This window comes from Nipponia nippon, unplaced genomic scaffold (assembly GCF_047370975.1).
Source record: "Nipponia nippon isolate SJK-2023a ecotype South Korea unplaced genomic scaffold, ASM4737097v1 scaffold_4, whole genome shotgun sequence".
Taxonomy (NCBI): domain Eukaryota; kingdom Metazoa; phylum Chordata; class Aves; order Pelecaniformes; family Threskiornithidae; genus Nipponia; species Nipponia nippon.
In genome coordinates, this window is record NW_028262358.1 from 97,315,725 (window position 1) to 97,329,424 (window position 13,700).

Genomic DNA, 13,700 nt, shown 5'->3' on the forward strand with positions numbered 1-13,700 from the left:
GACTGTCTGCAATTATATTCTAATCTCTACTAAATTGTAATTTAGCAGCTTATTCCTCTTATAAGAACAGTGTCCTTGTGTGAGGCCAGTAATCCTGTCTCTTGCAGTGGCCAATAATGAAGGTTTAGAGAAAAGTTTAACCCAGCAACAATATATGATATCTCCCTGAAGTAGTATTCTAGCATCCAAACATTTGTGGGATATCTTTTTTTCTTTTTCTTGCCATTTGTTTTAATGGACTAAATCAAGTCTCTCATCTTGACATAAACAGTATCACTTAAGGCAGTGGAAAACTTGAGCAAAAATAAATTTGGAGTCAGTGAAGTTTCTCTGACATTCTGTTAAGTATTGAGATATATTTCCACATAAGCTAGAATTCCTCTAGATGCTAAGCATATGAAATTTATGTCCTAGATAATTTACTGTATTTTGCGGATCAATGAAGAAGACCTATAATTTCAGATTAGTTAGCTGTGAGATTTCACAGACCCAATAATATTCTCATTTAAGGGTACAGCAGTGTAATATTTGAAAGATTCTATAGATGGCAGTATTGGAGAAGAATTGCCAGTGGCTAAAATAAGCACAGTTTTCATCACAATATTTTTATAAATTTTAAATTATTCAGCAGTTTTCTTCTTTAGCAGGATTAGTTTGTGCCACATACTTTCATAAAATCTATTAAAATAGTTTTTCTTCACTTCAAGGCATCATAATGGAATGCTGCTGCCCTTTTCACAAAGAAATGAGTTAATAAATAGATTTCTTCAACTATATCTTAGTCTCTGAATTCCATAGCTACAAATACTGCCTGTCAATGTACAGCTCGTGAAGAAAGGAAAGCAAATGTAAAGAGCTTTTCATTGTTCTGTCCTCAATTTAATGAGATACTTGACAATCAATAAAGCTATTTCCTTGATGAACAAATGGCAAATAACTTCCTTTGGCCATGTTTATCAGCTCAAGTCAACTTTCTAGATATTATTCTGATGTCAAATTCCATTATTCTGGTAGAAAAATACAGCAAAATTTTGAAAATACCTGATAACCTGACAGAAAAATAAAAAAAGTAACAATAATTCGGTAACTATTTAATCCATCCATAGTTATGATGGATGAATGAAAGAAAAGTGGCAGAAGCTGACATTTGGAATAATTTTTACTATAAAGATCTTTTTCTTTCTACATAGTCTAGAATGTTACTTGATGTATTTTGACTGCTATTGTAAGACAAATTAATTCACAGTATGGTTTAGTTCAAAACTTTTACATGACCAGACACCTTACGTACAAACACTCAAGCACACGTATGTGTGTGCATGCATATGTTGGATTTATCTGACAGTGCAGTTCGACTTGCTGGCTTAATGCACAAACTATTTCATAGTTATTATTTGGAAACTTTTGTTTCTGTGTTTGACCATTTAAAGGACAACTGCAGGCACTTCTTACCTTGTTTTGAGTCACCGTGACTATTGTGTTCTCTTAGTCATGTAAGCAACACTGGTCGCATCAAGCTTTCTGTTTCCATTATTATTTTTTGAAGCCTTGTGGCAACATAAGAAAATCTTTAAATAGTAGCTATCACACTCATGTCCTATAAGGATAAAGGGTGTTGTTAATGTTCTACCTAAAAAGCAATCTAAACTTTCAGATTTATCAGTAACAGTCCAGTAAACTTAATATTCATGATAGGCAGAAGAAAACATGCATTTGTAATATTTCTCTGTGTAATTTAGAATGTCAAGTAGAATAAAATGAGTTGCCTGCTTAAATATATGCCACGGATTAATCATATATAAACTCAAGTGGAAGTCATGCATGAAGAAATGAAGGCATTGATATGCAATACAACAGTAATGCCCTCCATACCAAGTCAGCCATGAGTGACGTGATGTCCCAATAAAAATTCAGTCATGCACTTATCATTCCCTTCCAGTTACCCAATTGAATAAGGACAAGATACAGCCAGCTAACTAACACTTAGCAGGATGGCTCTGGAATTATTCTGGAATTATTTTCATGAATTATTTTCATATGAGCATGAATCATTTGCTGAAAATATGCTAGTCACCTTACTTTGTAAAAATGTTGAGTTAGAAACTGTGTCAAGGGTAGGAACTGGTTTTAAAGGCAAGGCACCTAGATTCAAGTATCTACATGTGACTTCAATATGTAAGTTCTCATTATGGTTAATGAACGCCTAGTCAATAGAGTCAGTGAAGCTGTTTAGCTATAAGAAGCTTTTCTAAATGTAGATGCCTAGTGCTGTTTGAGATGCCCTGGCATTCCAACTTGTATCCAAAAGCACCCAGACAGGGTTCACAGATATGGCATAGGACCTGTTGGACACCTGTGCCTTTCTGGAATGGCACGCAAAGGTAAGGCAATAGAGGCTGTGAAAAAATAACAGTAGGTTACAATGGTAGGTACCTACATCTAGGAAATTGAGTGAAACCTTGGAGGAGGCTACTTCAGGATAAGGTGAATCTCTTTCTAGATCTGTTGACTCTGTTGTATAGCGATGCTATACAGTTGCCTGAAAATAGGACCTGGTTACATGCTGCCATATATCCCTCACAGCTTCCAGCTGCCAAGGGCAGCAGGTCCTGTGTTTGCTGTTATACCAGCCAGGCCTATGTGGATGTCCTGGATACACTAAAGCATCTCATGGCAAGTGACAAAGATGTTTAAGCAACTGAATCCTGTCTTATGTCATAGTTGACCATAATGGGTATTTTCATGCCTATAAATAATATGTGTGGACAGCTAAATGTAAGTGTCTCAATGCCAAAATTAATCCCTCCAATTTTATAGTAATCTATTTCCCTGACTTAATTACTTTCATAAACACTATGCAGAATACCAGCTTTCTTATAGTCCAGTCCTCCTCAAAGCAGGCTTGCACTGTTGTCAGACTAAATCCAGTCCAAGATATGAGTAAGTGATGATCTCAATTTGAAACTAGGTTATCAAAGTTTTAGACATATAATTCTTTACCAGGCTGCAGTGAGATACTCAGTCCTGCTCAGTGCCCTAGTCTTTAGACAATTGGAGGCTTCCAGTGCAGAAATGGTCCCAGTGAGGGAATCTCAGACTGGGTGTTTCTTCTTGCAGGTTTCATCTTGAAAGCATTTTCAGAACATTTCAGTACCTAGAATAAGCTTACTACCAAAGCCAGGCATGGATTAAACATTTGTAGATTTTGTTTGTATCACATTTTCCTAATTGCCTAGTGATTAAGCATTCATTTTAACTATATCATGATGCAAATACTTGAACCCATATCTGTCATATCCTCAAAGAATACAATAACCACTGAGCAATGGGGTATGTAAGGTTTTCTTTTTTTTCCTCTATCATCTAATGTCTTCTAGGAAATTTTTGTTTACTGAAATATTCATTGGACAGAAGAACTAGAAATTATCCATATCCTGGCTATAATATCCATATCCCCAGATGCAGGAGAATCAGGTTCATATTTCTGGTCCAACTGATTTCCTAGTACTGAGGTTTCATAGCTGCTCCCAGTGCAATTTGCTGGCTCACGTGACTTATTCTTAGGCACTCATCTCTTAATATGTGTCGTACTGAAAGACTGAGGTCTACTGTTTTGACTTCGGCTAGTAATAGCTATTTTAGGCTTTGGAAAGCCAGAAATCTCTTTAGGGATTTAGCCATATGCTCCTAGATGTTACTTCTTAGCTAATTAGGTCTCTAATTAGCTAACAGTAGAGATTACAACTCCACTGCAACAAAACCAAACAGAACTGTAGACTTCACTTACAAAATTGCAATCTTTTGTTCCAGTATTGCTCAGAATAATGATTGCCTCAGTCTCTCCTCTTCAAGGACAGCAAGGATTACTAATGGCTGCAGGTCTTTCATGAGTGTATTGTTCTAACTGCTCTAGTCGAGTTGTGTCAATAATCGATACTTTTGTTAACGTGCTCTGCTTGTTACTGCACTAAAAATGGAAGTTGAACTACACTTTTTTTTATGCTATATGTGATTTAGTTTATAAGTCATGAAAAGTTAGCTCTTCAAAGATTAAATAAAAAGTGATAATTGAACAGATAAATGTATTTCCATTTAGATAAGGTGAAATTCATTTTTTTCAGGTTTTACAAATATTTACCCAGAAAAAAGAAAAAAATGCCCATGCAATATCAGTAATCTTTGAGCTACAACGTTAAGCAAATTGCATCTTCAGATGAAGATTTCCATACAGCCATATTTGTCATTGTTTTCCAAAATGAAAAAAGCACTAGTGGAGCTGCTCACTTTCTCTCTATGAAGGAATGAAACTGCTGAAAATTTCTGACTGTGGAGTTTAAAGCTTTCAGACAGGTGTTTATTGCTAATGAACTGTTAGAGCTGCACTGTAAGTGCCAGGGCCCCGAGCGCATCCTCCTGCTTCCTGAGGGTTTGCCTGCTTGGTCTCAGAGCCAACCTAGCGATAGGGCTGGTGTCTGGTCTCAAAGACAGCTCTGCTGAGAAGCCCCAGCAGGAGCTTCCTCCTGCATTGCTCAGAAGCAGCTTTTAAGTAGAGGCTCCTGCCCTTGATCCCTCGCTGAACTACACTGCAGCATCATCACATCCATGCCTTGCCTGGCCATGTTGATCTGGTCCTGGACTCTGACGCACAGACTGACTTGCAGGCTTGACCTTAACACCTGCTTATCACTGTGGATCTGCCTGGTGATCTGGCCTCTGGAGCTGACCTGGCTGCTCCCCCTGGGCCTGTCCTGCTCGCCTCACTCCAGGCAGGGCCCTGGCTGGAGAGGCTTCTGCCCTGCCAGCCATGTTGTATCACTCTGGCCCCTGGCTCCCAGCCCTCACCGCTCTGTGACAGTAAGCCTGACTTCTAACACCACCAAAACGAAACAAATGCTGAGACAAAATTATGGTCAGGACAGCAGATTTATGGTGATAAGTGACAGAGTTCTATGAAAAATCTTGTTTGATATAGTTATTTGCAAAAAGGATTTGAGAGAGGAAAAGCAAACTGATATAGCTAGTTAGTACCACAGACTGACCCATCCATCCAAACCATGATGTTTTGCCTTCCTCCAGTCATCAGGAACTTCCTGTGATCACCATGACCTTCCAGAGCTTACTGATAGTGAGCAGCCTCGTGGTGATACTGGCCATGTCCCTCGGCACTCAGGGATGCATCCTGGCTGGTGCCCTGCCCATGTGTATGGCTGATTGGCTGATGGGCTCCCAAGTTCTTCATCTGCCATAGATAATGTTTCACTTCCCCAAGCTCAGCTACCAGGGTCAGGGACTTGAGAGGCTTGATCAGGCTTTACCAAGTAAAAAATGAGCCAAACAAGGCTTTGACTATTTTGGCTTTTTCCTTTGTCACTAGGTCCCCACTCCTTTGAGGAGTGGCCTCACATTTTCCTTAGCCTTCTTAATGGAAGCCCTTCTTGTTTCCCTTCATGTCCCTTGCCAGTTTCAACCCCTGCTGAGTTTTGACTCCTAACTCCATCCCTGTTCAACTCGGGCGCTGGCTTTGTGTTCCTGCTGGGTAGCCCATCCCTGCTTCCACAGCCTCTGTGCTTCCATCTTGAAGCTTGAGCTCAGGTTTTTCATGTTGACTGTTTTACTTTTCCATTGCAAGTTTCCTTGACATGCTGAATAGCAAAATGGGCTTGCTGAAGGTTTTGAGGCAACAAGCTGCTTGAAGAAACTATCAAAATGTAATGCCGTCAAAATGTAGACTGGGATGTGTACAAGCACTTCTGCTTCAATGGTGGGAATTGAGCTGTAAGAATAACCTAGAAAGATTTGTTCATAACAATAGTTGAATAGGATGTGTGAGCATTACAAGGCTGATCAAAGGAGAAACCTGAAAGGTATTAATGTGTAGTAGAGGGAAAGAAAAGCACACTTCAGCAATAGTACTTCCAGGAATTTTGTGTTCCCATAGCTCTTAACTGGTCTAAAGGGATTTAGGGTTTCTTTTGGTATCATTTAAAAATGTATAGCTTCATCAGATACTAGTATTCAGCTTAGAAAAGTGAGTCATTAATCAGATGATATGGAACAGAAATGTTTGCTTAAATGCCTGTTGTGCTTACAATGCACCACACAGTGCTGAGCACCCTAGTGAGTAATGTAGTAGTTACACAGCACAAGTCCTACAAATTTAGCTTATAGGGTTGACAAAGGCATCCATTCACCACATTTGTTTTAGAAAAGGGTTTGTCTGGAGTAAGCATATGTAACAGAGGAACTGTCTTTTGCAAGTTTAGCCAAGCTTCTTATTTTCTTATTTTAGGTGGCAAAAAAAAAGGCTGTTGCCAAGAAAACAACAGTAAAGTACCTCAGCATTTGACATGACATGTTAGTTTTGCATATGCCTGCCATAAAAGCAAACTGAAAAGCTTAAATTGTCTTATTCTTCACCTTAAAAATTTGTCTATCTATAGATGCAATTTTACAAAAAATGAAATTTTGTATTGATCATCTCTGTGCATTGCAGTAGAGTTAAAGCGTTCTGTTCTGAGATATGGGTGCACATTTCCATGTACCTGTCAAGTCAGATCTTTCCCATGCATCTAATCAGTACTTACAGGATCTACAGAGAATTTACAAGCAGATTAGAAGTCATTGTAGTATTTCCTGTAGTTAGCCCTGCTGCATTGTGGCAAAATATGTTGTTTTCTGTCATTTGTCAAGATATATTTATTGGGAATAAACCCACTTTTTTAGCAAAATGGGAATAAAATTTTTGCATCTTGGAAGTTTCAGAATAAAATATATTAAATATTTTATTTTATATCTATAAATCAGGATAATACCTCCTTTCTAAAGCATTCTGACATCTGCTGCTGAAGATGTGGGTGTTATTTTTTAATACACTGTATATAATGTAAAGTCATGGATTTAATTCATTCTCTGAGTGATACTATAAAATCACCTTTTTTTTGTCCTTGTTCTCTGTCTCTGCTCCAAGGCTTTTTATCATAGCAATCTTCCTTTCACATACCTTCCAATGATAAGCAATGTAGCATTTCAATCCTGCTGCAGCTGAACATTTTGCTTTCACACTCATCATCATTGTCCATGCTTCCTTCATAAGCAGTAAAGAATTAACTACGTTGACAAAGTGAAACTCAATCTGACATGAAGACTTTCAGATGCCTCATTGTACACTTCACCTGGTATGACCTTTTAAGCAGCAGCATATTTTAATATAGGATTCACCGCTGTGGCACAGTTCCTCCATATGTAAGTCTTGCTGTGCAAAAATTTGCTAAAAGAGAAGACTGACTTCCAAATGATGCATAAAGCAAAAATGTCTATGTACAAAATGAATTATTATTTCTGATTGATTTTAAAATATGAAGACATCAGTATAGAAATTACATCTTTACCTACTAACAGAGAACATCATTGCCTCTTACCTACTGAAAAAATAGAAGCACCTAAAAATCCATATGAAAATTATTGTGTTATTTTGTCTTTTGTACCTGATATAGTGTTTATAAGTTTTAGTGATATAAATTACATCACCTGATCTGTTTAGCAAGTTTTATTACTGTTTATCTTCCAGGGTAATTGTTACTCTTAAAACTACTTTTATTTCTGTCAGCTTTTAAGTATAGATACTGGAACTTCACATTTCTGACATTATGTAATATATTACTACAGACACTGCCTGACCTTGATATCATAACAGCTTTTATGATGCTTAGGATGGGAGTGATTTGTTAATGTAATGCATTTGCATGAGAATACATACATAGCTTGAATAACAGTGCATCAAAAGCCTGATTCTGATCATTCGAGCATTTCATAAATCCATTATAATTGGTATTTCAGAGATTAAAACTTACTTTTAGACTTGCTGAGAATTCGTGAGGTTAAATCCATACACCTTCCTCAGAAGTATTAACGGTAGTCTAGTGGGGGACATGAACAAAAAGGCCAGCTGTATTGTTACTATCCATTCAAGAGGCATCCTCAAGTCATTATGCTGATAACAGGTGAGAGATCTGGATCCTGCGTAATGGCGCATCTGCCCGCTGGACACAGTCCACCAGGAACACCTTGAACCCTATTCCGAGAGAGGTGGTGTGACAAATAGACAAATTACAAAGTAAGTCTTGCAGCATGCTGACTGCATACCAGTCTAATAACTGAGGCTTATCTGCAATAGGCAATACAAGGTACAACTGGATGGCAAGTGGATTCACGAGCAGACGCTATGCAGAAAACTTGAGTGTGGAAAGGTAGCAGAAGGTTGCCTAGGAATGCACTACGAGGACATCTTGGCTGAAAGCAAGTTACTAGAAAACTATGAAATTGGGAGAACCAAAATGAAGATGTTGGCCTCTTAGACCAGAAACAGCACAGCTTCAGCAGGAAAACTGTGAAAAGTGAGGAGGGCAGCAGTTGCAGTCCAGGCATTTAGTACTGCTGTTAACTAAGTAGTGAAAATGGCTTATCACACACAGGTCTAAATGTACCCTGCACATCTGAATAGCTTGACATATTCCAGTGAACCCACAAATACAGCAAAATAACAACCACACGATAATGAATGAGCTAATAACTAACATAATTATATCTCAAATATGTCATGTCATTATAGTGGGAAAAACTGGAAACCATTTCAAATGACATCAACAGCATAGAAAAGTATAATCATTAATCAGTTGGCTGAAGGAAGTTTAACCAGCCTGATTTCTTAGGGGTATATGAACAGTCAGCACTGAGAGAAGTGGTAAGACAGAATGATGAAGTTGTGTATAGCTCAAAAGTGTATATTGTATGCTCACTGTAATTGTGTAAAAGTGCTCCATTTCAATACAAGATAGGACAATTTGAATTATCAAGCATCTCAGTATGATTATCCTAAAAACAAATTTCAGCAGCAATTAATGAATACATTCCACTTAAAATGTACGTTCTTAAGACACACAAAGCAGTTCATTAAAAATCTTCCACTAAGGTTTTCATCTGTATGGTGAAGAAATAAATGTTTATTCTGACTCCTGCAAAAGTATGTTGCATTTGAATTTTTAAACAATGTAAAATTTACACTTACATTTATTTGAAAATGAACACTAACAAGATCACACTTATTTTGCATTACAACTACAGGCTTGATTGTTAATGAAAATAAGGCACACAGAAGACAAAGTGGCGATGATTTGTTATTATCTAAGTTTTATTCAGTATATAGGTTATTTTTAGTCTTTGGAAAGGGAAGAACTGAAAGTATTACGTATAGCATTTATGAACTATACAAAATAACTGTAGACAATTGGTGCCGTAATAATGCAGTCCTCTCAAAATATCTTTCAGAAGACATTTCCTCTTGTATTTTTCAGATAGTTCCATTAGCGATCCATCTTTCAGAAGTAATGAATCATCATGGATGTCATTTGCACCCTTTTATATCCGGCATAAGACCCATATCAAACTACAGTTTCAGCCTCTGTCTCCAGATGGTATCCTGTTCTACACTGCACAGCATTTGGGTACTCAGTCAGGTAAGGATATTCCAGCTTGCTGGTATCATACACCCAGATACTTTTTGAAAAAGAAAGGCAGTACTTTGAAGTGATTCAGGCATTCAGTCTCTGTAACTCATTGTCCATGGTAACTGGGTTTTGAACTGTGAATAATCAAGTTCATAAGAAAAAATATGCATAAGAAAAATTTGGTTTAGTCTAAAGCCAGCAAGTATTTAATGAAGTGGTTCAGGAAACCATTTTCCCCTGAAAAGTAACTGTAGCCAGCTTTTCAACAGGCATTTACTGATACTGCTCCCACAGTTTCAGTGCAGCTACTCTAGGATTCATAGTCTGGGGGTTTGGCCCAGTGTTTTAAAATGACCAAAAATAAAGCAATATAAAAACTGATCAAAGTTAAGTGAAAGTGAACAGACTATGAGAGAGCTAATGAAGTTCATCAGAAGTTTAACTTTTTATTACATAATGCTTGCTGAAAAGATGGCTGGTGCAGCATGCAAAACATACAAGTTCTGCATTTGCCAGATATGCAGAGTGATAAACAAATCTAAATAAAATATTTCTACTACTTATAAAAGTATTTTAAACTTTACTGAGTTAACATTCCTAAAACTTCACGGCAGGAAAACATGATTTACCAAGCATTGTAAATACATTTTAAAATGTAGTCTTTAAGGTGTAAATTTTTTCTAATTACTTTATTAGCACACTTCATCTTTATATTGCATTTATGTGGTGTCTTGCACATTTTGAAACAGAAGCATTATATATCATTCATAACGTGATCTTAGAGCACATTTGCCACTTGTATTAAGTAGTACATTATGCAAAAATGGGCCTTTGTATGACAAAAAAGCACTTAACTATTTATCATGTATTTTTGCATTCCTTCATTCAAAGACTAAAGCTTTGAGACATTTCAATAAACATACTCAGCCCTGCATGCATATAAACACACATATGCCCGATTTACCACCTTCTTATTCTGTACACAGATGTTTGAACAGGCTGGTATTTGGTAAAACCGGTAATACATCGTACACTGCTGGCACCTCCTGTTTGCCTTGTTCTAATTACAACCACATAGAGAGAAGCAGCTTCAAAGGAAAATATATGGAACATCTGTAATACAAATACATTTATTTGCAGAAAGAACTCTGTCTTCTACAATGAATCTTTTATAATTCTATCACTTACAGGCCAAATTCTGAGATTCTCAGTGAATAGTTCTCTCCTGTATAAACTAAAGCATTACAGGGGCCATGAAAAATAGAAGAGAAAAAATGATCTCTCTCAAAAGAATGGCCAAAGGTCATGGAAGCAGCTAGCATATAAAGAAATTAAATATCTCTTTGGAAGCATCAAAGAGCATGCTAAGTCTGTTTAACTTGGGCCAGGAGTGGTTTAGCATGAGCATGCCCTCATTCTATTGCCATTCATGAATGTTTTGTTTGCACAGGAGGGAATATTTTCTTTAAACCACTTTCTAGAATCATATCGATTTCATTTCAAAACAAAAAACATCTTCTATAGAATAATTTAATTTCTTTACAAATTTCCTACTCCCATTGTCACTGTCCTGAAGTTTTGAAAGATTTAGGAAAAGCTAATTGTCTAGCTCTTTATACTTGCCTTCATATAATCCTGTCAAACCCAGACAGAATTAGACTGATGAAAGACTCAGAAGTATTCTTAGCAGCCAGCAGATGTGAAAGAGCTTTCTGTTGGGGATTAGCTTAGAAAGCACTTTATATAAAGCCTTTTCTTCTGCACAGTTATGTAAGATTTAATAAATTGATTGCCGAAAACACAGGATTTTTTTTTCTAAAATTCCTTTTTAACAGCAAATAATTAGAACATTTTTTTTCCTCATTAGGGAATGCTGTTTTCTTAAAAGAAATGAGCTCTGACTATGCAGCTAATTTAGCAATGATACTGAGTTGTATCATCACACGGTGGTACAGTTATACCTTGGCTTGGCTTGTCACCCATGTAAACACTACACTGGGACTTTCCCTTCAGGGGCATGCCCCTGTCAAAAAATCCTCCCATCATTAAAAAAAAAATAATCTTTAGTAGGTGAAGAAATAAACATGAGACTTCAGTTGGAACATTTCCTTCTTGCTTTGTTCTTTTCAAAGAATATTACATGCATTTCTAGAAAGGGTGGGTAGGTGGCTAGTCTCCTTCCTCGAAAGCTGATATGCTGGTGCCAGCCGCCACTCCTGTAACAATGTGATTACTTCAGCACACACATTTATACACCTGGCAAATTGGCATAAAATGGAAAATATCCTATGAATCTGTTAGCAGAATTTCCTATAATTCTGTCAGTCATCAGTTTTCTTGCTTTGTCAGCTGTTTCTGAATGTGCATCATGACTTAAGGCTGGTAGTGTTAATTTCTGCAGCTCCTAAGAAAATAATTTCCAAAGTCTGGCAAAATTTTAAGTGGCTAACTATGTTAATAGTAAGCTATATTAATAGTAAGTAATTTTTATGGGGGAAAACAAACCCAACAAGTGAGCTGTGTATGCATATTTTAGTTTGGAAACTTGCTGACAGAAAGACAAGGGGGCTTTTTTCCCCCCTCTTTGATTACTTGTTTTATGCCAATGAGGTGGAAATGTGGGAGATGCAGACAGTTGTATGCACTGCTTCTGAGTGAGGTCTCTGCACATAATACAGCATTCTTGTGGAGTTTAGCAGAGTGTCGGTAGAAGGCCAGCCCATGTCACATTTTCTCAAGTGCAGTGTATCCTATTTCTACCAATGAAAGTGTGAGAGCCCCATTGAATAAATAGCCTCTGATTCAGACAGGGTGTGCTGGATACCCATCAACTACTTGAACAATGTATAATTGAGTCCATTTACATAGCGACCACTCTATATACTTGAAGGCCTTGGCACTCTGGGTAAAAGGCAGTAAGGAGCATTACTTTTTTGTTGAGTCATAGCATTACTGAAGCTTTACATTTGTTTGTGAAGGTGGAATATGCTGTAGACTGTCTGCACTATTCCAGAGTTCAGGCCCGGGTGATGGAAAGGGTTGCTCCCTGACGAGAGGAGAAAGAACAGTTATGCTGAGTGACTAAGAAGGAAGTCAGGTTAATAAACAGAATCGGATGACTCACACGAAATTTAATACTCCACATTTGCAGCAGCCGTGCTCTGTCTCTCCTTAACAAGATTATGTTACCTACCTGGTCTGAAAAACCTCAAAACTGTAACGCCTGATATTTAAGGCATTTCAGTTTAAAAACCTAAAGCACGAAAATAAGAGGTAGCCAGTATGTGGGTGTGTGATGCCTGCATGGTTTTCTAAGACATTTTTTATGGTGAAAACTGAATCATGGAATTGGACTAAAATCCTCTGGAACTATTTCAGAATTTCTAGAATACCCACAAGGGAGGAGTGTTGTTTTCCTAATCAGAAACAAATGGATTATCCACCCACTTTTAGAAGAGAAACTAAAGAGTGGTTAAGTCTTCTGTCTTGGCAGCCATGTTTCCTTGGCTGACAGGGGCATCACTTCTGCTTTGTTACTTGTTTTGGGATCGTTTGTCTGGGATAAATTAGCAGCATAAGAAGCAGAACTGCCAGCTATCTGTGTGACAGAAGAGTCATCTCCATTGTCCTGAAATCTGTTGCATATGAAGTGTTGTTGCTACCCATTTGCCACTGGCAAGCAAGCACTTGCAAAAGGCTGGAAAATTGAGGTTGCTCAAGGCAGATGGCTCCTTCTAGCTGCTGAAATATGCCAGGGTGACAGTGGTGACTAAAGGAAGCAGAAAAAATTTCTTCACCAAGGAGAGCAGCATTTTTGAAAGGTGAGGCTGAATGGTCTAACCTGCAAATAGATAACCGCCCACCCCTTCTTGATGCATGAGCATCACTCCATCTGCAGGGATGTTCTGGATCCCAGCTGCGCCCTTCTGCTCTGGGATGGTGCCACAAGTGGAAGCTGGAATCTACCTATTGCCACAGTGATTTTTTTACGTTTGAGAGATTTGCAGGCTTGGCTTCATACCTGTTCTCAGTCTTGCATTAGCTGTGAGATGCAGCTCCATACATGGTGTAGAATAATTTTCTAATAATCCATGAAAGCACATCCATGGATAGCTGCTGTAAGTGTGCATTAGAGGCGCTGGCTATGGTCATCACTAGATAAAAGGATCAAGTTGCAACAGCTGCAACAAGCTGCCA

General features: G+C 37.8%; 1 protein-coding gene across 1 annotated transcript in view; it reads left to right on the forward strand.

The window, feature by feature from the left end:
* Positions 1-13,700, forward strand: part of EYS (EGF-like photoreceptor maintenance factor) — a 923,675-nt gene that overhangs the window by 899,886 nt on the left and 10,089 nt on the right. Inside the window, exon 48 of the mRNA XM_087776394.1 lies at positions 9,351-9,512. Within this exon, the coding sequence (XP_087632520.1) occupies positions 9,351-9,512 (162 nt within the window). The remainder of the gene's footprint in view (positions 1-9,350; positions 9,513-13,700) is intronic.